The sequence below is a fragment of the Oncorhynchus masou genome, chromosome 21 (genome assembly GCF_036934945.1).
Source record: "Oncorhynchus masou masou isolate Uvic2021 chromosome 21, UVic_Omas_1.1, whole genome shotgun sequence".
NCBI lineage: Eukaryota > Metazoa > Chordata > Actinopteri > Salmoniformes > Salmonidae > Oncorhynchus > Oncorhynchus masou.
Window position 1 is genome coordinate 19,709,307 of NC_088232.1, and position 26,193 is coordinate 19,735,499.

The 26,193-nt window shown below is 42.9% G+C and overlaps 2 protein-coding genes across 7 annotated transcripts in view; one reads left to right on the top strand and one right to left on the bottom strand.

Annotated features, from left to right (window-relative positions):
• LOC135507934 (spectrin beta chain, erythrocytic-like) overlaps positions 1-10,276 on the top strand; it is a 53,615-nt gene extending 43,339 nt beyond the window's left edge. For 2 of the 4 annotated variants that reach the window (XM_064927736.1, XM_064927737.1), the window contains exons 33-41: positions 549-793; positions 1,754-1,892; positions 2,126-2,210; positions 2,351-2,547; positions 2,762-2,923; positions 3,049-3,329; positions 5,414-5,587; positions 6,232-6,274; positions 6,491-10,276. In XM_064927736.1, coding sequence (XP_064783808.1) covers positions 549-793; positions 1,754-1,892; positions 2,126-2,210; positions 2,351-2,547; positions 2,762-2,923; positions 3,049-3,329; positions 5,414-5,587; positions 6,232-6,274; positions 6,491-6,688 — 1,524 coding nt within the window. In that variant the 3' untranslated portion in view covers positions 6,689-10,276. The remainder of the gene's footprint in view (positions 1-548; positions 794-1,753; positions 1,893-2,125; positions 2,211-2,350; positions 2,548-2,761; positions 2,924-3,048; positions 3,330-5,413; positions 5,588-6,231; positions 6,275-6,490) is intronic. The other 2 variants (XM_064927738.1, XM_064927739.1) reach the window with 2 other exon arrangements.
• Positions 10,277-10,389: 113 nt separating this feature from the next.
• The window catches only part of LOC135507936 (synaptosomal-associated protein 23-like), a 39,474-nt gene continuing 23,670 nt past the window's right edge, over positions 10,390-26,193 (bottom strand). For all 3 annotated transcript variants that reach the window (XM_064927743.1, XM_064927742.1, XM_064927741.1), the window contains exons 2-8: positions 23,745-23,859; positions 16,891-16,932; positions 16,746-16,794; positions 13,553-13,670; positions 13,188-13,361; positions 12,764-12,908; positions 10,390-12,272 (exon numbers count right to left, since the gene is read on the bottom strand). In XM_064927743.1, coding sequence (XP_064783815.1) covers positions 12,210-12,272; positions 12,764-12,908; positions 13,188-13,361; positions 13,553-13,670; positions 16,746-16,794; positions 16,891-16,932; positions 23,745-23,801 — 648 coding nt within the window. In that variant the 5' untranslated portion in view covers positions 23,802-23,859 and the 3' untranslated portion in view covers positions 10,390-12,209. The remainder of the gene's footprint in view (positions 12,273-12,763; positions 12,909-13,187; positions 13,362-13,552; positions 13,671-16,745; positions 16,795-16,890; positions 16,933-23,744; positions 23,860-26,193) is intronic.

Sequence of the window (26,193 nt, forward strand, 5' to 3'; positions counted from 1 at the left end):
TTGAGAGCCCCGACACAAAGGATACAAAGATCTTTTAAATGGCAAGATACACTCCCTTAGTCTACATGACAAACAACAGATGTGTGGAATGGGTCACAAGGTTAGGATTCGTATGAAAGAAATTAATAATTCACAGCAGACAATATCTGCTGTAAAGACTGTTCTCATTGTTTGGAAACCAGGGTCTGGCCCCAAAAATAAGGTTCCCCTCATCATTATACACACCTGAGCCATCTCTGCACTGGTACCAACCAGTACACAAACACCGACTTATACTATGGAATGCGGTCTTTAGGTTAAATCACCAAAGGCATTGTAAATTCACTGTGAGCATTAAGCCCCCAGAGGCCCAACTCAGAAGACTACGCACAGATGAGAGCGTTCTAAGAACCCTATTCTATTCCATAAAATAACCATTTGATGCAATAACAGTATTATAACATCATCTTGAACTTTTGCTCTCACAAGGGTTTCTCTCTCATAATCACCTCCATAGACATTCTTTATCTAAGTTCACCACCGCAACCTCCCTCCTCCTCCCCCACCAGGTGCAGCAATTCCAGGAGACAGCGGTCCGTCTGCATGCCCAGTACGCTGGGGACCAGGCTGTGGAGATCCAGACCCAGGAGAAGGAGGTGGTGGAGGCCTGGAAAGCCTTGCTGGATGCCTGTGACGGCCGCAGGAGACGCCTGGAGGAGACAGCTGATAAGTTCCGCTTCTTCACCATGGTTCGAGACCTCATGGCCTGGATGGAGAGCACCATACAACAGATAGAGACACAGGAGAAACCACGGTAATCTCATGTGACAGACTGTTAACATAAATGCTAGCTAGCTAGTGCAGACAAAACTTTGTTCTGAGTTTAAGGTGAACAGGACAGGGGAGGAAAGGGGATCCCATGGCTCTGTTGGTTGGAGCCAGGTATTTGCAACCACAGTTGTGGGTTTAATTGTCACAAGGAATATATGCAGAGAAAAACATTTTCAAAATGACTAAACAACAGGAAACGGAGGAGAGAGTGGACTGGGGAAACGGAGGGGAGAGGGGACTGGGGAAACGGAGGGGAGAGGGGACTGGGGAAACGGAGGGGAGAGTGGACTGGGGAAACGGAGGGGAGAGTGGACTGGGGAAACGGAGGGGAGAGGGGACTGGGGAAACGGAGGAGAGAGGGGACTGGGGAAACGGAGGAGAGAGTGGACTGGAGAAACGGAGGAGAGAGGGGACTGGGGAAACGGAGAGGAGAGGGGACTGGGGAAACAGAGGAGAGAGTGGACTGGGGAAACGGAGGGGAGAGGGGACTGGGGAAACGGAGGGGAGAGGGGACTGGGGAAACGGAGGAGAGTGTGGACTGGGAAAATGGAGTGGAGAGGGGACTGGGGAAACGGAGGGGAGAGGGGACTGGGGAAACGGAGGAGAGAGTGGACTGGGGAAATGGAGGAGAGGGGACTGGGGAAACGGAGGGGAGAGGGGACTGGGGAAATGGAGGGGAGAGGGGACTGGGGAAACGGAGGAGAGAGTGGACTGGGGAAATGGAGGAGAGGGGACTGGGGAAACGGAGGGGAGAGGGGACTGGGGAAATGGAGGGGAGAGGGGACTGGGGAAACGGAGGAGAGAGTGTACTGGGGAAACGGAGGGGAGAGGGGATGAAGGGAGAAAGGAAGGGTGAGGGATGGAGGAATAGAGGATGGAGAGATATAGGATAGAGCGATAAAAGCTAGATGATCGCATGTTGTTTCTACCTCTCTCTCCTCAGGGACGTGTCATCAGTAGAGCTGCTGATGAAATACCACCAAGGGATTATGTCAGAGATCAACCAGCGTGGACCCAAGTTCTCTGAATGTGAGGAGCACGGCAAAGCTCTGCTGGCTCGCAAACACAAAGACTCTGTTGAGGTGAGGAACACCAAGGGTTCTCCCTTCCCTCAGATCTTCTCCTCCAATGTGTTTTGAGAAGGAGGCGAGGAGAGCGTATGTAAGCAATCAAGTAAAGTTGAATTAGGGAAGAGCCTGGGGCTACACTAAATTCTTTCAGATATGTGTCTATTTCCGTACCTTGTGACTCTACCTCATTTGAAAACTGAATTCATCTGACCATCCCTGTTGCTGTCATCCTCATTCTCTGTCAGATAAGTATTAAGCTGAGCCAGCAGAGGGAGAAGAGGAAGGAAATGATGATCAAGTGGGAGGACCGGTGGGACTGGCTCAGGCTCTGTGAGTACAGCAACAACAACAACCCTCCCTTTTCCCCTCCTTCCTGATACGGTATTATAGATCAGAGTTAACACAAAAACACGAGGCCTGGGTCCATATAGCATACTTACACATCGGCCTTCTCTTGTGTTATGTCCCAGTGTTGGAGGTGTGCCAGTTTGCACGGGATGCCTCGGTGGCAGAGTCGTGGCTCGTGGCTCAGGAGCCATACGTGGCCAGCAAGGACTTGGGACAGACGGTAGACGAGGTGGAGAAACTGCTGAAGAGACATGAAGCCTTTGAGAAGTCCACCGCCACCTGGGAGGAGCGCTTCTCAGCACTGGAGAGACTTACTACGGTATATTGTGGATAGGATTGTGTGTGTGTTTGAGAGGGGAGGTAGGGGGGGGTGTTGTTTGTTTGTGATCTGTGGAAATCTGTCTCCTTGAGCAGTTTTTTGTTTTCCTGATGTCCCCATTTTTTCATATAAACAAGTGCAATGTGTGTATCTATGCCTTACCTCTATTTGTGGGTGAAAATGACTCCATTCCATGTCTGTGTCTCTCTCTCAGTTGGAGCTGTTGGAGTTGAGGAAGCAGCAGCAGGAGATGCAGCAGATTGTAACAGAGGAGCAGCAGCGCTCACAGATGGAGAGCAGGAGAGAAGACACTGGGTTTGCTGAGGACTCTTCTCAGCTCTACACCATTGAAGAGCAGACACTGGTTTGTACTGAGGTGACAAAATGACCATCTATGACAATATTATTCCCAATCTGTATATAAGGATATTATATTGATTATACATGAAGAAAAAAAATATATATATATCATATTCCCTCCCTCCCTCCCTCCTTTCCCAGCCTGCGTCTGGAACAGTGATGGAGGCAAGTTCAGGTCAGTTGGAGGTGACAGCAGGTGACTCCACGATGCCCCTGCTCTCTGAGATGCAGGAGGCTGGCTTGCAGGAGGCTAGCTCTCTGGAGCTGCTGGATGCCTCTGTGTCTGGACAGACCCTCAGGGAGGGAGAGATCAGGGCCACTACCCTGCCCGCTGAACCCCTCAGTGCTAAGGCTGTTCTGCAGGAGGGCATGCTGGGACGCAAACACGACCTGGAAGCTGCTGGGAAGAAGAGTTCTAACAGGTAGATACAAAAATGATTTGCGTAGAATTCAGTTATTTTTTAGGTCACACTCTATTTGGATAGACCAGATGTTCCATCTGTAGATGCTCGACTTTAGGCCATACAATCAACAAACTATCTGCTCATTAACAACTTCTTGCTTAGGCTATGGTTAGGGTTACGGTGAAGTTTTGGGTTAGGATAAGGGTTAAGGTTAGGGTTAGAGCTAGGGTGAGTAGATAGTGGAAAGTTTAGTGAGTCTGTAGAGCATCTATAGATGGACTATCCACATAACGTGTAACATTCTTTGTATCATTTGGGGCATTATAAGAAGGTACCATTGCTCTCACTCGACTGCGGGCTACATTTGATCAGATCCGCGCTAGCCAACACCCGCACAAGGGTTGTTTTGGCGGTGTAAGAGGTAAAACTGTGTTAGAACCATCAAATCCACGAGTGGCTCCTTGCTTTAGCTTGTTGTGGACACTGCCATTGGATGCAATGAAACCACCCAACTTTCTAATCGGACAAATCCTATGCAGCCACGTATTCTATTGTCTACACCTCAATTAGACAGATAAACATCGCCCGTCCAAATGAACATGAAAACATGCCTTAAGAGTCAACTTTCTATTGCTGTTTTGAACATCTAAACTTGGTAGTGATAATAAGGAAGGGAGTGGTTTGTGACATACAAGAGCAGCCTCTCATCTACATCACCTGACCAAAAGTATGTGGACACCTGCTCGTCGAGCATCTCATTCCAAAGTCATGGGCATTAATATGGAGCCTCCATTCTTCTGGGAAGGCTTTCCACTAGATGCTGGAACATTGCTGTGGGGACTTGCTTCCATTCAGCCACAACAAGATTAGTGAGGTTGGGCACTGATGTTGGGCGATTAGGTCTGGCTCGCAGTCAGCGTTCCAATTTATCGCAAAGGTGTTCAATGGGGTTGAGGTCAGGCCTCTGTCAAGTTCTTCCACACCGGTCTCAACAAACAATTTCTGTATGGACCTAGCAATTTCTGTATGGACCTTGCACGGGGCATTGTCATGCTGAAACAGGAAAGGGCCCCAAACTGTTGCCACAAAGTTGGAAGCACAGAATTGTCTAGAATGTTATTGTTTGCCGTAGCGTTACGATTTTCCTTCACTGGAACTAAGGGACCTCCCCAAAACATGAAAACAGCCCCAGACCATTATTCCTCCTCCGCCAGACTTTACAGTTAGCATTATGCATTGGGGCAGGTAGCATTGTCCTTGCATCCGCCAAACCCAGATTCCTGTCAGACTGCCGTGTTTTCGCTGCTCCAGAGTCCAATGTCGGCTTTCTTTACACCACTCCAGGCGACGCTTAGCATTGCACATGGTTATCTTAGGCTTGTGTGCAGCTGCTCGGCCATGGAAACCCATTTCATGAAGCTCCCGGCGAACAGTTGTTGTGCTGATGTTCCAGGGGCAGTTCAGTAGTGAGACAATTTTTACGCGCTTCAGCACTTGACGTTCTCGTTCTGTGAGCTTGTGTGGCCTACCACTTCGCGACTGAGCCGTTGTTGATCCTAGATGTTTCCACTTCACAATAACAGCACTTACAGTTGGCCCGGGGCAGCTCTAGCGAGGCAGAAATTTGGCAAACTGACTTGTTAGAAAGGTGGCATACCTATGACAGTGCCACGTTGAAAGTCACTGAGCTCTTCAGTAAGGCCCTTCTACTGCCAATGTTTGTCTATGGACATTCCCTGTCTGTGTGATTGATTTTAACACCTGTCAGCAACGGGTATGGCTGAAATAGCCAAATCCACTAATTTGAAGGGGTGTCAACATGTTAAACTTTTGTCTAAATAGTGTATTTGTCAGCTCATATCGCAGTTACACCTCCAAAACATCCGCTATGCGGATATCTGCCAACACAGGTTAGCGCTCGATCTGATTGAATCGAGGCCTTACAGTAGATAGGATATCAAGTATAGTTCAAATTAATATCATTCAAGTTCATGGCTCTACCGCAAGATAATTCAAATAGTTTGGGGTAAGCTTGGGATGCCTGTGTATCTTGGTTAAGGTCTCCTCCAGCTAAATGTGTTTGTGCTCCTGTACTCTCACAGGTCCTGGAACAACCTGTACTGTGTGCTGAAGCCTGGTCAGCTGTCTGTCTATAAGGACGCCAAGAGCATCAGCCATGGCTCCACCTACCACGGAGAGGACCCTCTGTCGCTCGGCAACGCCAGTTGTGAAGTCCTGACCAACTACAAGAAGAAGAAGCACGTATTCAAACTGAGGCGAGGATCCCGGAGTCTCTCAGTTTACATAGTTCACATCCGTGGAGGCTGCCGAGGATCCCGGAGTCTCTCAGTTTACATAGTTCACATCCGTGGAGGCTGCCGAGGATCCCGGAGTCTCTCAGTTTACATAGTTCACATCCGTGGAGGCTGCCGAGGATCCCGGAGTCTCTCAGTTTACATAGTACACATCCGTGGAGGCTGCCGAGGATCCCGGAGTCTCTCAGTTTACATAGTTCACATCCGTGGAGGCTGCCGAGGATCCCGGAGTCTCTCAGTTTACATAGTTCACATCCGTGGAGGCTGCCGAGGATCCCGGAGTCTCTCAGTTTACATAGTTCACATCCGTGGAGGCTGCCGAGGATCCCGGAGTCTCTCAGTTTACATAGTTCACATCCGTGGAGGCTGCCGAGGGGAGGAACGGCTCATAATAATGGCTGGATCGGAGCGAAGGGAATGGCGTCAAAACGCCTGGAAACCATGTGTTTGCTGTATTTGATACCATTCCGCTCCAGCCATTACCACGAGACCGTCCTCCCCAATTAAGTTGCCGCCAACCACCTGTGATTCACGCGCTCTGTTAATTGCACTTTTTGTTTGAATCCGTACTGAATGTTGTTCATTTTGGGCTGCCTCTCTTCCAGGCTTGGCGATGGTAGTGAGTACTTGTTCCAGTGTAAAGAAAAGGTGAGTTCTTCATGCCCTTCTAAATACTCATGTTATACTATATCAGTCAATCAATCAGTCAGCAAAATACAGCTCTGTTGTACCATCTAAAAGATCAGCTTTCTGCTCTTTCTGGAATTAAATCACAAGTATGTATTATGAACGTTAATCTTGTAGCAATCTTAACCCCAACACCCAAATTCAATGAAATATATTGAACATAAATGGTTATTTCAGAAGGAGCTGGATCTTTGGACCCAGGCGATGGAGAAGGCAGTGAAGCCCCTGGCGCAGGAAGAGGTAGGACCCTCAGGGTCCGCAGGGGCCCGGGCCCACAGCTTGCCCCCTCCTTCCTCCTCCACCACCACAGAGCCAGTGAAAGACAAGAAAGACAAGGAGAAGAAGGGATTCAGTCGGTTCACAAAGAAGAAGTGAGGACTGACTGACGATATTTCCGTCACATGGGCAGAAGTAGTGTACAATCAGTAAGACAGATTTTTATCACCTTAAAATATTGATTTTGTTTTTTACAATAAAATACATGAGATATTGTAGTTTTTAGATTTAAACCTACGCTCATGCTGCGGAGTGTATTTAAAGCCAGTGTATCAACGCAAATGTCCACCTTTTTCTTTCCCTTTGACAAAATATGCTACATTTAAATAGTTAAATTAAAAGCACAGGAATGTTCTTTTGACACTCAACCGAAGAATGTTTGTAAATTTGGAGCTCATATCATAAAATCATCAGGATTGGGTATGGTAGCTATTTTCTTTGTAGAGCTTTGTAAATGCTATTTTAGCTAATTAAATGATAGGCCTAGTGTTGCCTGAAAGAGAGTGAGACATTGTACAGTGCTGCACAGTACAATACCTGCATGCACGACAAGTACAACAGCAAGTATGCAAACTAATTGTCCTATGCACTGTGAAAGCCAAATAACATTACCGAAATTGGATGTTATAGACTGTTTTAGCTGAGATGAAAGTAACACAATTGAAAGACAATAATGTTACCTTATTGTCTTGCTTTTACCTAAAACAAAAAATCAACTCAATTACTTTCAAACATGACTTTTACCAGAATAGCACTGTGGCCATCTCTGTTGCTGAGAACTTGAAATAGCCTTTGCCTAAAACACCTGTGTATCGAATCTCATATCTATATACAGTACCAGTCAAAGGTTTTGACACACCTAGTCATTCAAGGCATTCTCTCAACCAGCTTTGAATGAGGTGGGGTGTCCAAACTGTTGTCTGGTACTGTATCTAAAGATGCATGTTTTTTTTTATATGGTGCTATATTGTCGTGATATTATTTGGGCTCTTCAATCAGCTCTGCTTTAAGCCAACCTCCGCATAGCGGTTGTTTTGACAGTGTCGGTGATGGAACTGTGTTAGATTTGTCAAATCCACATCCTCTATGCGGGTGTCTGCTATTGCCGGTAAACGCTTGATCTGATTGAATCTAGGACTCACACTCAAACTAGACCAACTTGGCCTGCCTGATTGGTCTTTTACTTTGGACTGCAGAGTCATATGCAACAGATTCTATCACACTTTGTTTGGTTTCACTCAAAACATCTTCAATTACATAAATCGGAGACAGAAATACTTTTTTAGTCTGTCAAAAATCGAGGATAAAAATTGTGGGTCAATCAAATCTAAATTGCTTTTCCAAAACCCACACAGTATGAAAATTCATAATGGAAGAATGTGTCTGAATGTATGTTTGTATGTATGTATGGAAATACAGAAAGCGTTGAAGACTGGTAAAGACAACGATGTGCAATGTGGAAAAACAGAAAAAATTTATTTAATTTGAAATCGACCGTCAGAATATTCAAATTTCATTTTTTTCCCCTCAATGACATTCGTAAAGTTAATGATAGATATTTTAAAAAGGAATCCATTCTCAAATATTTTCTTTTACATCACCTAAATCTATACATGTACAGTATATAATGGAACTAGGAAAATATACTCATACATTTGACTACTGACAGTCCAACATCGTTTGTTTTTCCTTTGTATCAGGTACACCCCTTTCCTTTGTGCTGGTTGGTTGGTTGCTGGTGTGTGAAATCAAATGCCAAAACAAAATGACCTATTTACAGAAAATATTCAGACCCCTGGACTTTGCCCACATTAAGTTACACCCTTATTCTAAAATGGATTAAAAAAAAAATATATATACATAAACATACAATACCCTATAATGACAAAGTGAAAACAGGTTTTTAGAACATTTTATTTAATACATTTGCAAAACAGACACCTTATTTACAAAAGTATTCAGACCCTTTGTATTCAGGGTATTCAGACTCGAAATTGAGCTCAAGTGCATCCTGTTTCCATTGTAGAAACATATCAAGGATGATCCAACATGATTGGAGTCCACCTGTGGTAAATTCAATTGATTGGACATGAGTTAGACAAGGCACACATCTGTCAACATAAGGTCCCACAGTTGTCAAAACAAAAATCAAGCCAAGAGGTCGAAGGAATTGCTCGTAAAGCTCAGAGACAGGATTGTGTTGAGGCACAGATCTGGGGATGGGTACCAAAAACATTTCTGAAACAGTTCCCCAAGAAGTGGCCACCATCATTATTAAAATGGAAGAAGTTTGCAACCACCAAGACTCTTCCTAGAGCTGGCCGCCCGGCCAAACTGAACAATTGCAGGAGAAGGGCTTTGGTCAGGGAGGTGACCAAGAACCCGATGTTCACTCCAGCAGAGAGCCAGAGTTCCTCTGTGGAGATGGGAGAACCTTCCAGAAGGACAACCATCTCTGCAGCACTCCATCAGGCCTTTCTGGTACAGTGGCCAGACAGCAGCCACTCCTGAGTAAAAGGCAAATGACAGCCCGCTTGGAGGGCACATAAATGACTCTGACCATGACAAAAGATTCTCTGGCCTGATGAAACCAAGATTGAACTCTGGACTAAATGCCAAGTGTCAAGTCTGGAGGAAACCTGGCACCATCCCTATGGTGAAGCAAGGTGGTGGCAGCATCATGCTGTGGGGATGTTTTTCATAGGCAGGGACTGGGAGACGAGTCAGCAAAGTACAGAGAGATCCTTGATGAAAAGAGTGCTCAGGACCAGGGCACAGGTTCAACTTCCATCAGAATGACCCTAAGCACACAATATGACACAGGAGTGGCTTTGGGACAAGTCTCAATGTCCTTGCCAGAGCCAAGACTTGAACTCGATGGAACACCTCTGGAGAAACATGAAAATAGCTGTGCAGCGACGCTCCCCATCCAACCTGACAGAGCTTGAGAGGATCTGCAGAGAAGAATGAGAGAAATTCTACTAATACAGGTGTGCCAAGCTTGTAGCGTCATACCCAAGACGACTCGATGCTGTAATCCCTGCCAAAGGTCCTTCAACAAAGTACTGAGTAAAGGGTCTGAATACTTATGTAAATATATATTTTTTGTATACATTTGCAAAGGTACAGTGCATGTCAGAGCAAAAACCAAAACACAAGGTCAAAGAATTTTCCCTGTTTTGCTTTGTCATGGGGTATTGTGTGTAGATTCAGGTAAAAAAACAAACAAATTTACTCCATTTTAGAATAAGGCTGTAACGTAACAATGTGGAAAAAGTCAAGGGGTCAGAATACTTTACAAATGCACTGTACATGTCACATTGTAATCAATTTTGACACTAGAATAAATGTTTTACTGAAATTGATGCTACATAGGTTGTGTCCAAACGCGAAGTTGCTTTTTAGGGGTAATCACTCTAAATCGAATTGACCCCAAACCTACTACACATTGCCTTTTAATGTACTGGCTGTACTGTCCCTCTAGATCCTTCATCCATTACACTTTCCCACCCTCACATCTACTCACCACATACTAAACTCAACATCTTTATCTTCCAGTCCTCTGTATAGTGTTTTTTTAATAAGAATTTTCTACTCTCTACAAGCTATGTAAAATATCCCAAAATGTTGACAGAAAATGTCTATTACATTGAGAGGTGAACTTGAAAATAAACTCATAAACCGATAGTTTGGAGTTACTGCATGTTTCCCCCAGGCAACACACACTGGGTAGAGAGCAAGGTGAGCAGCAGGGTCAGCCGCCATAAGGGTGCCTTGTTTGAGTAAATTCAAAGCTCAACGAGGTTTTACTGAAGAGTTTAATGAATTATACAAATATAACAACTTTTAAACAGAAAGAACAAATCTTTTGCTGAAATAAAAAATAAGGCACTTATGTTAAACAATCATCCAGACAGAACAAGCTGTGTTCCTCGACATATTCAAACTTAAAGAGGCCGTTGCTGAGTTTACATTACAGTCGGTAGCCCCACATTGGTGTTGAACCAACAGCATCAAGACAGAAACATAATGTAGCAGTAGCATTAACGACTAATATTAAGACACACTGAAGTCTTTCAGTGTCACTTTGGTTTAAATACAGCCTTGGATAACAGTTTAGTTCACTCTGTAGGAAACCAATAACTGACCAAAAGTATACCTGAATGCAGAAGAACATAACATTTTGTTTGACATTTTCTTACAAATATTTATAGGCGAAAGTAAGGAAAGAAACTGATGGGACATTTCTGGATGAGTAGGTTACTGACAGAAGAGCCGTTTTGGGGACAAGGCTGTTACAACACAGCCACTTTGCCCTTTCCAAGAAACAGGCAGTAAGGCCTCTCAGGTGACAATGAGGCAGTTCAAATGAAAATGAGTGAAATAACATTGAGATGAAGTACAGCACTTGATCCATTGGTGGCAGAGGTGTAGCCTGGTCCCAGATCTGTTTGTACTGTTACCAACTCCATTGCTCATTGTAAAGCAAATGACAGACAAGGAGTTTTGCACAGACAGACAGACTCTGCTAGCATGAGTGCCAAACCATGCTAAGATCTCCCATTAGTTGTTACTCTTGATCAAAGAGGTATTGCTACAATTCTTCCAGCATTGAACTTAATAGATCAACCATTGCATTAAAAAGGGTATAAATGGGGGGGATTAAAAAAAGCTAACTTTATTCAAATAATTAAATAGGCACATAATTTCAAACAATAACAATTGGATACAATGACAATAATTACAAGAGCCAGGAACCAAATGACAGGATTTAAAGCAGGAGTGTTAAACATACAGCTGGATGGGAGGGGTCCAGCAAACTCCATATACTTTATAATGACAAACACCAAATCGAAACTGTAAAGATTAAATGGACCTACATTTATACCGTTTCTTGTCCAGCTCGCCAATAAATCACCGAAATGAAAGCTAGACAGTCAGGGAGCATCGAAAATGCCAAAAGCAAATTTTGACGGTGAGGAAATATAACCGATTCTCAGTGTGGCCCTCCGGACCTCATTAAAGATCAAATGCGGCCCACAGGGGAAAAAAAAAATTCATTTGACACCCATGACCTAAAGCGTCGTCTCTCACAACCTTGCCCTGCATACCCCGAAGCGGATACAGCCGCTGTGACACCTATAGACCTCCGGGGGGCGACAGACGCATATGGCTGTGAATCTGGTGGCGTTCCACGTTATACTCCTAGAACGCACGGCAGATTATCAGGGCTTGTATAAATAAAGCATTTCAGGGTAGGAGTGCTGATCTCGGAGCAGGTCCCCCGTCCTGCGCAACTTCTTCAACGCTTTATAAATATGGGCACAGATCTCAACTCCTGGAGAAGTGATTCACCGGGTCACATACTAGGGATTGGGCCCCGGGCGAAGACTTTCATCTAGTCATAAAAGGCACAATAACAGTGTGTGTGTGCATATTTACATATATCATTACAGAGAAGGCAAGTGTGGTTCAATGGGTTTTTTGTGCTGGTTGATTATCTTTGTTCAAGGTGTGTGTGTGAGTATGTATTGTATATTTAAACACTAGTCTGTACATGTGTGCACATGCAAGCTGAGGCAGAGAGTCAAAGTGGATGCTGAAGCGAGAGCAGGTAGGTCTACTTGATGAGCTTGTTAGCTCGCTGGTTGGCTTCGTCGATACGTGCTTTGTTCATGTCCGCCTGAGAGAGAGAGACAGTACAGACACCAGGTGAGAGGTGGATGAACACGTCTACATTTCCATCACTTAGTGCAACAGTAGCACTTCCTTGACAGTGGAGGCCAACGTTAGGCAGCCTCATGGTACACTAGAGAAATATACAACAGACTTGACTAAGGTATCTGGAGGTGTAGGAAGGTGAAAGACTAAACTTTAAAAAAAAATAAAAAATCTCTTCACACTTAAATGACTGAAGTTTGCATTGATCTAACATGGCAAACTTTTGCTCACAAAGACCTCCGGAGCATACTGGTGACATCCATGGCTGCGTTTATACAGGCAGCCCGGTTCGGTGTTTTGTCCAATCACAGATTTTATTCAGAGCTGATCAGATTTGTCCAAAGACCAATTAGTGAGAGAAAAAAGAAAGAGAGCATCGCAGTATAATAAAGCCGTAAGGAGTGAGGCAGTGTATGGATTGGATAACACAGCCCTGCTATGATGACAACCCACCTTATCTGTGATGCGGTCGATATGTTTGTTCTGCTTGTCTATCTCAGAGCCCATGTCCATGGCCATGTTCTTCAGGTTGCCTATGATGCTGCCCACCTGGTCCAGATTCTCCTCCATCTCATCCTCCCGAGCATCGTTGGTTATCCTGGGGGAGGGAAAGGGGCACGTTACATAAATATCTACTAATCTCATATGCATTTTCATGAGAATTCTTGCTCTTGCTTGATAGCCCTAAACCCTTCGATTTTACCAGATCTGAAGGGTCTAGAGAAGTAAAATCAATGTAGCGATGGACCTTCCAACATATTGCCGGCCACCTTACAGATCTGCAAACATTGAAAGGGCAAAGGAAGCAAGTGTGACTTGGGACCGGCTAATAAATTCTAACTAGGTGTGTATTATATGGTTGACTGGCTTCACTCACCTCTTGACGTAAGGTCCCCCCACGGACTGCTGCTGGTTGGCCTGTCCATTACGGACGCCTGCTGGTTGAGTGGACACCACCGAGCTGTCCACTCCCTCTCCTCCACCTGCACTGCTACCATCACCCATTCCCCAGGTACGCTTGTACTTAGAGTCATGCTCTATGGACGTTACCCTGATGGACAAGATCAATAAAAGCCATTCAGTCCGCCAATCAAATCAGGGAGGGATAGATTAAAACATGCTAGGAAACTGTGAGTGCTATCACCACAGAAGGTACAGTACAGAAAGTTATGACGACTCATTTCCAGCGTAGCAGACAGAAGTGAGGTTAGGTAGCTGAAAGGTTCGGTTACAGTTTGCTACCTGTCACAGGGGCAGACACAGAGGCCACAGCACTTGGACAGGTCAGTCAGGTTCTTCTCAGCCTGTCTCATATCCTGGTTGATCTGGTCCATACCCTCCTCCGTACGCTTCAGTTGCTCTGTTACACAAACAGAACATCAAAAGGATCAAGCTCAGGGAAATGCAACATAAAAACAAATTACTTCAATGAAAACCTGGCTTGGTTTTTTAATTTAATTTTTTAAAATGGTTTTGATGATCAATGACAGTGTCTTCTCTAGGGCGATTCCACAACAGGAAGGCCCAGAAATATATTTGGTATCTCAGATTGCACTGGCAATTCTCACGTAGAGACTTTGGGGAGGAAGGATGTTTGATATGCTTTTTACAAATCATGATGAAAGTAGCCATTTTAGGCCCTTTTTAAAATTACTCCTTATAGTGTGCCCTAAAATATGGAGAATGTCTAGATTTAGAAATACACATTCAATTTATTCAACATGACCATCTCAAAAAGTACCCTTTTTGATTTAGTAAATGTTTTGACATATTTTAGACAGTATCAGGGGTCGGAAACAAGCGGCCCGCGGGGCAAAACCTGCCCGAAAGGGATGTTTTGTTTTTAGATTAAAAAAAATTAATAGAAAAAGACTAGAATCACCAGGAAAATTCATTTAGTTTAGGAAATGTTCTCAAGTATTCCCACAAATAAAGTTATATGTTTGTGTCTAAATGGAATCAAGGTAGGAAATGTATTTTTAAAATACAATTTCTTATTGGGCTTAGTTGTGGTCAATTTACAGTGCACAAATAATTATATTTATGTTCAAGTCTAATTAAATTCTCTCTCCCTGTAAACTCAATTCAAATTCCAGGTTCGTCTCAATTCCAATTGTAGGTACATTCCAGTAATTCAATATTATCCCAACAATTCCAATTAGAAATTAGGGTATCAGAAGCATTCCGCTACCCCTTGGATTTGTTCACATTCTGTTGCGTTACAAAGTGGGATTAAAATTCATTTCATTGTCATTGATCGACACAATACCAAAATGGAAGAAGAAACAAAGTGATTACAGCTGTGAGTCTTAGGTAACGAAGAGCTTTGCACACCTGGATGGTGTAATATTTGCCCATTATTCTTTTAAAATAAGGGAGGCTTCACTTGGCTGGTTCTCGAACACGTGCAGATCAAACGCACCGCTGGAACGCTGAGTAAGGTGTTTCCATGTCCTGGTAAACGTGAAAGATGGCGCAGAAAACCAGGTGTGTTAACCGACGTACGCTTACTTCGATCTTGACCGTACGCCGATTAAGGTCGGCAGAGTAAGGCGTTTGCATGACTGTTGCATAATCTGCCTACATAATCTGCATGACTGTTGCATGAGCAGTTTAATATCGAATTATTAGTGTGCATGTAAACATACTCGAGGTGTTGGGGGTCTTGCCATAGATTTAAGCATTTACCAAGTGATGTGTTGTGTTTGAAGTTGCGTTTTATTATTAGTCGTATGTACAGAATACACATGGTATTCACCGTCCATTAAAATGCTTTCTCGCAGGTTCCTTCTTGACAATAAGAAATCATAAAAGATAAAGACGAACAAAGTAAATGGCTCAGTAGAACTGAATAAACGTTTTAGCATAAGTATAATACAAAAAGGAACAATTTATAGTACAATATTGAAACTTTAGGCCAAACATTTTATTCATTTGTGGTGTTTTTATGCAGTATTACTGTAGTGCCTTTGTTGCATACAGGATCCATGTTTTGGAATATCTTCTGTATACTTTAATTCTTCTTGTCACATTTCGGTCATTATTCTGGAGTAAAGTACAATTGTGTTGCTCCATTCTCAGTTGTTTTCTCCCTTCATAGCCATTGAAGCCCGCAGCTGCTTTAAAAATGGCCAATGGCCTCATGGTGACACCACTTGAGCAGTTTCCTTCCTGTTCTGCAGCTCAGTTCAGAAAGACTATCTTTGATGTGTCTGGGTGGTTTAATACATCATCATCATCATCAACTTGACCATGCTTAAAGAGATATCCAATATCAGATTTTATTTATTGTTACCCTTCTACCAATCACTCCCCAATCTTTGTAGTTGAGTCTGTGCTTAAAATGCAATACTTGACGGAGGGCCATTACACATGTATGGGGTACAGAGGAAGGGTTAATGTAATTTGTCATATGTAAAGCCAGTTTTTACTCCGTAACTATTTTACCCGTGCCTTAATAAAAGGGGTGAACACTTCCACAATAGCTATATGTTATTTTTTAAATAAAATGTGTTGACATTGGAGTATTTTGAATAGATCAATGACAAGAAATCAGAACTAAATCCATTTTAATTCCACTGGCATGCATTTATTAGAAATGTTTTGATCAAAGTGGGGTGGATACTTATTATACCCAGTGTATACTGGAAATATAGAAATACAAGTTGAAATGATTTATAACAAATCCTGTAGCCAATGTTTGATACTATGTGCATTAATTCCATTTACTGGGAAATGTAAAAACACTGAATTCAAATTAAAACAATATGTTTTACAATTCCAATTTAAAAAGTCAGTCTAATAACAATTCCAGAATTTGAAGATTGTTGAAATTTGAATTCAGTTTTACATAAAATAATTTAAAATTAAACTGGAATTATTTGACCCCCAACCCTGTTGTATAGGTCTAAAATGGCCCAAAATAGTTTGTGATATAAATGTAAAAAGAATATTTAAAAATCCTTCCTCCCAGTGAAATTTCTATCTGAGATGCAACTTTTACAGGAAGAACCACTATCATACAGCAGCACACCTTGCGGGCTGCCGCAATATTCTATGGCATGTTATTTAATTGTCAGCCATTGTTGCAAGTTTGACCACCAGAGGGCATCTTTGAGAAGCATTTGATAGCCTTCAATATTTGTCTACTAGAGAATTTAAAACCTTAGTATATGGGATTGATTTGAAGAAGTGTAGCTTAATATTCTAGTGTTTCTACAAAACAACAAAACCCTCAGGGGTTGAAGCAGTGGCGCAGGGTACCGTACTAAACCACACATTACCTCTAAATCCCACAGCATAATCTCAAAACTTTTAGTTGAGCAACCACTGTAACAAAAATATTTTTAGGCCTTCCTGGCGTGGAATTGCTCTCTAACAAAAGATGGTGTTCCAGAGCTGGTACTTGGAAGTGAACCATGCATCTCTGACTCACCCCCCTGTTGGTCCAGCATTTCAATGGTATTAACACCAGTCTGCCTGCTCTGTGGACACAAGAAAAGACCACAGTTCAGCACCACATCAGGAACTCAAAGACCACAGTTCAGATAACTTATAAGGGCAATAACAATCTTTCTCACCTCCTCAGCCATCTGTAGCATCCGCCTGGTGCTCTCCAAGGACTGGGGGAGGACAATAGAGGAACAAAGCAGTAATGTTACAAGTAGTACATACAATATTCAGGAAGTATTCAGACTGCTTCCCTTTTTCCATGTTACAGCCTTGTTCTAAAATGGATTAAATAAATCTACACACAATACTCCATAATGACAAAGCGAAAACAGGGATTTTTTTTTGCAAATGTATTACAAATAAACAGAAATACCTTATATTTACATAAGTATCCAGACCCTTTGCTATGAGACTCGAAATTGAGCTCAGCTGCATCCTGTTTCCATTGATCATCCTCAAGATGTTTCTACAACTTGATTGGAGTCCACCTGTGGTAAATTCAATTGATTGGACATGATTCGGAAAGGCACACACACACACACACACACTTGTCTTTATAATGGTCCCACACTTGACAGCAAAAACCAAGCCAAGAGGTCGAAGGAATTGTCCGTAGAGCTCCGAGACAGGATTGTGTCGAGGCACAGACCCGGGGAAGGATACCAACAAATGTCTGCAGCATTGAAGGTCCCCAAAAACACAGTGGCCTTTATCATTCTTAAAATGGAAGCAGTTTGGAACCACCGAAACTCTTCCTAGAGCTGGCTGCTCGGCCATATTGAACAATCGAGGGAGAAGAGTCTTGGTCAGGGAGGTAACCAAGATGGTTGTCCTTCTGGAAGGTTCTCCCATCTTTGCAGCACTCTGCCAAATCAGGCCTTTATGGTAGAGCGGCCAGACGGAAGTCACTTCTCAGTAAAAAGCATGCCAGCCCACTTGGAGTTTGCCGAAAGGCAAACCATGAGAAACAAGATTTAAATCTTTGGACTGAATGCCAAGCGTCACGTCTGGAGGAAACCTGGCACCATCCCTACAGTGAAGCATGGTGGTGGCAGCATAATGCTGTGGGGATGTTTTTCAACGGCAGGGACTGGAAGACCATTCAGGATCGAGGGAAAGATGAACAGAGCAAAGTAGAGAGAGATTCTTGATGAAAACCTGCTCCAGAGAGCCCAGGACCTCAGACTGTGGGCAAAGGTTCACCCTCCAACAGGACAGCGACCTTTAGCACACAGCTAAGACAACGCAGGAGCGGCTTTGGGACAAGTCTCTGAATGTCCATGAGTGGCCCAGCCTGAGCCCGGATTTGAACCTGATCTCTGGAGAGACCTGAAAATAACTGTATAGCAACGCTCCCCACCCAACCTGACAGAGCTTGAGAGGATCTGCAGAGAAGATTGGGAGAAACTCCTCATATACAGGTGTGCCAAGAATGTAGCGTCATACCCAAGAAGACTCCAGGCTGTAATCGCTGAAAAAGGTGCTTCAACAAAGTACGGAGTAAAGGGTCTGAATACTTATGTAAATGTGATATTTCATAATTTTTCTATAAAATTTGCAAACATCTCTAAAAACCTGTTTTTGCTTTGTCATTTTGGAGTATTGTGTGTAGGTTAAAACGACGTAATCCATTTTAGAATAAGGCTGTAATGTAACAGGAATGTGGGAAAAGTCGAGGGGTCTGAATTCCTTCCGAATGCATGAACATGACAGCTGGACTGACAGAAGTCAGTGTCTTTTAGAGGTACAGGCAATCATGAGCAGATGCTCAAGGTCTAGGAAACACAAAGACTAGGTTCTATTGGTCTAAAATACAACAATGGTCTCATTTTAAAATCAGTTAGGCGAGGAAGAGACACGGTATTCTCCGTGACTAGCCCAGTTTACTGTGCCTGGTCAGGCGAGGTAGAATAATTCAAATCAGGCAGGAACCATCTCCCTCCCAGCAGCACATCAATACACAAAATAACAGCAGCAGCAGGTGACATGGCGTAATGATGGAATGCAGTCAGGTGAGACAGAGGACCTAATAATAACAACAAGAGAGGCAGGACAGGACTGAGTGTGAAAGACTGAAAGGTGTAGCCTACAGCAGAGGAGCATTAGGAGGTAGAGCTAGGAGAAAGGATGACTCAGGGTATGACGACTTCAGCAGTATGAGCGGCTACACCATGCCACCTCACTAACATGGCTTAAGCTAACAGACCTAAGCTTACCTTTTGTCCGAACCACTCAAAAGTGTGTGTGTGTGTGTGTGTGTGTGTGTGTGTGTGTGTGTACAGTAAGAGGTTACTTTGACAGTTTTACCCCAAGCCATGTTGTCCTAAACCCAGCACATAGGTATCAGTCTGTCAGTCAGGCAGCAAGGAGAGAGAGAGAGAGAAAGACGGAGAGAGAAATTCAGGTTGGTAGGACGAGATAAAGTTAAGAATCAAAAATGTCAGAGGACCACACTATTTAGTATAGTGTTAATAGAACAGTTTTACTAACCTGGACCTGAATAACTTCTTTGCTTAGATCAGTGTTTTCCACTAGCGCCGGCTGTCGGCTGCACAGCCAGTTACACAATCATTTTCAGCCGGGTACTTTCCCCCACAAACTAACTAGGCTACTTTGTTTACAATTTGCAAGTCAGAGAAAAAAGTATGCCCGAGCCCTCTCCCACTAGAAAGAACGATATGCATCTTCTAGCAATCTAGAATCTAAGTGAGCGTGTTTCATATGCAGCCACAAAGTGCTGGCGCATAGGCTTACTGTGCTATGATTGACAAACAGCAAGCTTGACTAGTTTATAAATGGTGTCGTACTGACTGAATAAAGCCGATCTCATATCCTTCCCATTCAGAAATCCTATAAAAAAATGGACAAAACTGTGTTGTCCCGATGCGTTACAAGTAAACTAAAGATTCTGTTTGTATTTTCAACATGAAGTCCATCAGGACTTGTCAGACAGTGACGTTAAAGTGAGAGAGACTCGTCAGTAGCCTACCGAATCGGTAAGAGAGCCGTACATTTGGCGCCATAATTTGCGCTGGTAGGCTTTTTGGTGATTATCTGCAGATAAATTATGAAAACGTTTGATAAAGATGTTATTTGCGCAGTGAGGAGGATTCACCTAGGCCAATAGAGAAAATATGCTCCAAAATGAATTGTTTTATGAATTGTTTTAAAAGCCCATGATACTTGTATGGTATTTTCAAAGATATTATATGGGTCTACTATTGACAATGGAGTCGTCAATTGTGGCTTTCTGTGGAGCAAAGCCATTGATTAGCACCTGCTTCATTCTTCAATCATACCTGTATTACAGACAGCTGAGAAAATGCCTCTTAAAAAGGAAGCTTGAAGCCTGTGGAAGTTAGCAGACTCTTACAGGATTCTTTAAGAATAATCTGTGGGTCAAGTAAAAAAAAAAAAAAAAACGTATTTTATTTTTAATGAAAGAGTTGCAAACACTTGTTGACGGTGGTCAAACCATTTAGACATTCTCCAAGCTCTGATGCTGCGGATGGTCATTAGTAGCCTACCAAACTTGCCAACTGCCTGGTGCTGGTGCTCAGCACTCTATTGTCCCTCTAATCACTCTGACATCAATGCAAATGTGATCAAACACTTATTGAGAACCCATGTTTCGCAAAATGTCTTAGGCTATGCGGGAGAAAACAGAGTGATGGCCGCTAATAGAAAGAGGAGGACCCCATGAGCTTTTTATTAGGCTAGGCCTACTATATTTATTTCTCAACTTTCATAATATTAAGCACATTGCTTATATTTACAACAGGAGTATAGCCTACCTGGCTGGCATTAAAATAAACCACGGGAAAACCATCCTCCATTCACTATTTAAGTGTATAGAACACATGTATATTTCCCCACTGCCAGTTGAGACAGGTGCATGATAATGGTCCATTCTAAATCAAAACAAATTTCACACCTATATTATTTAGGTGTATGTGAAGACCAAATTAAATCAAGAATAGTCTGAAGGGTGACAATATTAGCTTATCACTTGTGAACGATGCCCAGATTGTGTGGCGTAAGGAACTTTCTCCAATCAGTCACTCACCTCATGTAGCCTGGCCCATAGGCCTATATGTTTTGATAAGGTTTGTATCACAACTGGCCAAATAACATCTTAAAATTTAAAACACATGAATCCGCTTTACAAGGGGTGTAGAGCCTAACTGGCGCATATGCATATATATATATATATATACACATACACACACACATATACATATGCATACACATATACATACATATATATATATATATATACACACACACACACATACATACATAGTGCCTTGCGAAAGTATTCGGTCCCCTTGAACTTTGCGACCTTTTGCCACATTGCAGGCTTCAAACAAAGATATAAAACTGTATTTTTTTTGTGAAGAATCAACAACAAGTGGGACACAATCATGAAGTGGAACGACATTTATTGGATATTTCAAACTGTTTTAACAAATCAAAAGCTGAAAAATTGGGCGTGCAAAATTATTCAGCCCCTTTACTTTCAGTGCAGCAAACTCTCTCCAGAAGTTCAGTGAGGATCTCTGAATGATCCAATGTTGACCTAAATGACTAATGATGATAAATACAATCCACCTGTGTGTAATCAAGTCTCCGTATAAATGCACCTGCACTGTGATAGTCTCAGAGGTCCGTTAAAAGCGCAGAGAGCATCATGAAGAACAAGGAACACACCAGGCAGGTCCGAGATACTGTTGTGAAGAAGTTTAAAGCCGGATTTGGATACAAAAAGATTTCCCGAGCTTTAAACATCCCAAGGAGCACTGTGCAAGAGATAATATTGAAATGGAAGGAGTATCAGACCACTGCAAATCTACCAAGACCTGGCCGTCCCTCAACTTTCAGCTCATACAAGGAGACGACTGATCAGAGATGCAGCCAAGAGGCCCATGATCACTCTGGATGAACTGCAGAGATCTACAGCTGAGGTGGGAGACGCAACACAGCCCATAACCCTGAACACACCATCCCCACTGTCAAACATGGTGGTGGCAGCATCATGGTTTGGGCCTGCTTTTCTTCAGCAGGGACAGGGAAGATGGTTAAAATTGATGGGAAGATGGATGGAGCCAAATACAGGACCATTCTGGAAGAAAACCTGATGGAGTCTGCAAAAGACCTGAGACTGGGACGGAGATTTGTCTTCCAACAAGACAATGATCCAAAACATAAAGCAAAATCTACAATGGAATGGTCGAGCTGTTTTGCAAGGAGGAATGGGAAAAAATGTCAGTCTCTCGATGTGCAAAACTGATAGAGACATACCCCAAGCGACTTACAGCTGTAATCGCAGCAAAAGGTGGCGCTACAAAGTATTAACTTAAGGGGGGCTGAATAATTTTGCACGCCCAATTTTTCAGTTTTTGATTTGTTAAAAATGTTTGAAATATCCAATAAATGTCGTTCCACTTCATGATGGTGTCCCACTTGTTGTTGATTCTTCACAAAAAAATACAGTTTTATATCTTTATGTTTGAAGCCTGAAATGTGGCAAAAGTTCGCAAAGTTCAAGGGGGCCGAATACTTTCGCAAGGCACTGTACACACAGCGCGCGAGTTTCAAGTTTGGGGAAGTTCATTTTCACCGTAAAAATGCACCTTTATAATAAAATAACTACATGTATAATCTCATTTGCAGTCACTTTTGAGAATGGTGTTTTTCAGCTAATTGATTGCATTTTGGAACATTCACACTTATAGCCTACTGCCGTGTGCGTATTGGTGAACTCATAATGTGAAACAAATAGCCTAATAGTTAATATAACATTTTAAGCTAAACGTTCTGATCTGTTGTGTCAGTCACATTGTTTAAATAAGTTGTTTTGATGCTAGTGGTTGTATTAATTTGGGATCTATCGCATCCCACAACTTTCCCAGACAGGTTATTTATTTCTCACACAGAATACAGTAGGTTAACTTTTGTACTATGGGGGGGGGGGAATAGTAGATTGACATAGGCTACTTCTTTTGCTGTTTGTTAGGTCTACTCATCTTGTTGGCTGATGAAAAGTAAATGTGCACAGTTCTTCCAATGTCTTCAACATGCACATTTTTGATACATTATTTTGGGGTGTGGTTACCCTTTAATTCAAGTGTGCATGGCCTAGCAAAAGGCTGCTGTTAAGCTGAGTTGAAGCCACATGTGATGGTTGAGTTTGCGAAACAGATACCCACTGGATTAATGAAAAACAATCCTGATATCATTCTGCCAGGTCAACATAGGCTACATGGACTGTCATGACACGGCCTGAGAGAAGAGGACGCGCAAGAGAGATAGAAAGCAGTTGCTTTGCGAGGCATCTCTCGCTGAAAATAAATCATCTAAGTGATTAATGGTTGGTATTTAGCAGTCAAAAGTATGCCATATTCCCTTTGAACTACTGAAATTGTGATTGTCAGATTTTGTGAATAAATGATGGTTAATAAGTGATGAGCAGTAAATGGGCAGTCACTACCATTATGGGACTTTTATTAACTTATTTTATTCTGTTTTTCAGAATTCAACCCACATAATACATAGTGCAATTAATGTAAAAAAAATAATAGAAACCGAAATTGAAAACCGTGATTAGTTTTTAATAATCGAACTTACCTCAAAGCACTAAATCGCTCAGCACTACCATTTTCATTAGCATCATCGCTAACAGATACACAATGTGGTAGCCGCACACACCACACACACAGACAAGGACATTCTCGTTGCCTCTTCAGAAGGCTGCAGGAAATATGAATCATGGACGCATTCTGTTCATGTCTTATGACAAACTTGGGACAAATTAATTAATGTAATATATTTAGTTGATTCCCTACTAAGGTCAATCATTTTTTTTTTTTTTTAAAGTAGCCTAGTTAAATTGAAGTGGAAAATGTATGCTAATTGTAAACACCTACTACCCCCATTCCCAGCATTCCTATGGTGTCCCCATGGATACGGGTGGCAGCTGTACCTCATCGGTCACTTGGTTGGCCCTCATGGTGATCTCTTCCACTGACATGTCTGCCATTTTGCTGCTGTCAAAGTTGGAGGTTCCTCCTGTCACACCAAGCTCTACACTCTGAGGCCTGGGAGAGAGAGAGGGATGGAAGGAGTGTGGGAAAGGACAGGGAGTGGAGAGAGAGAGCGAGGGGTCATAAGTCATGTATCAGGATCACAGATATACATTTTCAAGTTGTCTGAAAAATGGTACCATTTAAGTTTGCGGACAGAAATGGCATACTATGGAACTACACAAAAAACATTGTTTGACTTCGGCCTACATAAAGGGAAATTATGCAAAACATTAAACAAATTAGATTATTTTCCTGCCAGCCCAATGTTGGAATGTGGAAAAGGAAACAGCAGTAGGCGGGTTCCTTGTCAGTGACATTAGGGCCTGGTGTTGTTAAGCAGAAGGCATGCTGACAATGAGGAGGCTGGTGATAAGAAGCGCTTGATACGGAAATGAGGATCATGCGTTTGGCACCATTGTAACATGGCAGCCACAGTCAGGAACACATTAGCACTGGATGTCACACTTGGTGTTGACAAGCTGCACTGGATTCTCCACTGGGTTATGACAGAGAGACAGTTTTAGTCACATGTTTTAGTGCCAGTGTCTTCCAATAGCTAAACTAGCATAGATATTGGAACGGAGCCAGAGTGTTTAATGGCTCACATGACATCACAACACTATTCCTGTGGACTGCATTTGAGAAAAGCAGCAGAAGATATACTTGTGTGTGTGTGTGTATATAGTGTGGACACCCCTTCAAATGAGTGGATTTGGCAATTTCAGCCACACCCGTTGCTGACAGGTATATAAAAATCCGAGCACACCGCCGTGCAATCTCCATAGACAAACATTGGCAGTAGAATTGTCTTAACGAAGAGCTCAGTGACTTGACGTGGCACTGTCATAGGATGCCGCCTTTCCAACAAGTCAGTTTGTCAAATTCCTGCCCTGCAGGAGCTGCCCCAGTCAACTGTAAGTGCTGTTACTGTGAAGTGGAAACTTCTAGGCATAACAACGGCTCAGCCGGAAAGTGGTAGGCCCACACAAGCTCACAGAACGGGACCGGCAAGTGCTGAAAAGCACGTAAAAATCATCTGTCAATTCTGTGCATCCAACCTTGAGGCAACAGTTTGGGAAAGGTCCCTTCCTGTTTCAGCATGACAATGCCCCTGTGCACAAAGCAAGGTCCATACAGAAACGGTTTGTCGAGATCGGTGGGGAAGAACTTGACTGGCCTGCACACAGCCCTAATCTCAGCTCAAATCGAACACCTGAATATAGAATGAGATGTTCGACGAGCAGGTCTCCACATACTTTTAGTTATGTAGTGTATGTTCTGTTCAAGGTTTGTGTGTGAAATGCTGACCAGCTCTTTGATGGAAGACCGCTGCAATTAAGATGTTTTGGTAACAGAGGGGTACTGACAGTTTGGACCAGCAGGCATAGCCTAGCCCTAGATGTAGGACTATCAAGGGTCAAGTTGAAGTTCAGAATCTAGGTCTCAGCTGACAAGTACACGACCTGAAAACTAATTTCTCAGGACACACTCCCCCCGTGCTCACTCGACCTCTCCTGCTCCCCCCCTTTTCCTTTGGACCTGCTTAGAGTAACTATTTCCTGTTTTTGCAATAACCCCTGAACTATAACTTCCATACACACACACACACACACACACACACACACACTACAAAACCTGGAAAGTGGATGGTTGGCTGACTGTTAGTGATGTTCAGTTGACTTTTCACATGCCTAAATGCATACTTTTATTTAACTAGGCAAGTCAGTTAAGAACAAATTAAAAATACATACAATATAAATATAGGACAATACACACATCACAACAAGAGAGACAACACTATATAAAGAGAGACCCAAGACATCACAGCATAGTAGCCACACAACATAACATCATGGTTGCAACACAAAACATGGTAGAAACATTATTGGGCACAGACAACAGCACATCACACAAAGCAGCCACAACTGCCAGTAAGAATGTCCATGATTGAGTCTTTGAATTGAGAAAACTGTCCAGCTTCTAACAGAAATGATTTCAGAACAAACCAAAGTATTACTTTAAGTAGTAATAAAATAAGACAGCACTTTTAAAGCTCTGCCATGTACACAGCTACGGCCATCAGCCAGGTGGTCTGTAATACGTCTCCTCACAGCCACTTTCCTGTTCAACAAAGGCTGGTCCAGTCTGACCTGTCCTTGGGTCTTTTCTTTCCATATAAGCTTTGCTCTGGCCCCCCAATGGTGGAACAAACTCCCTCACGACGCCAGGACAGCGGAGTCAATCACCACCTTCCGGAGACACCTGAAACCCCACCTCTTCAAGGAATACCTAGGATAGGATAAAGCAATCCTTCTCACCCCCCCTTAAATGATTTAGATGCACTAT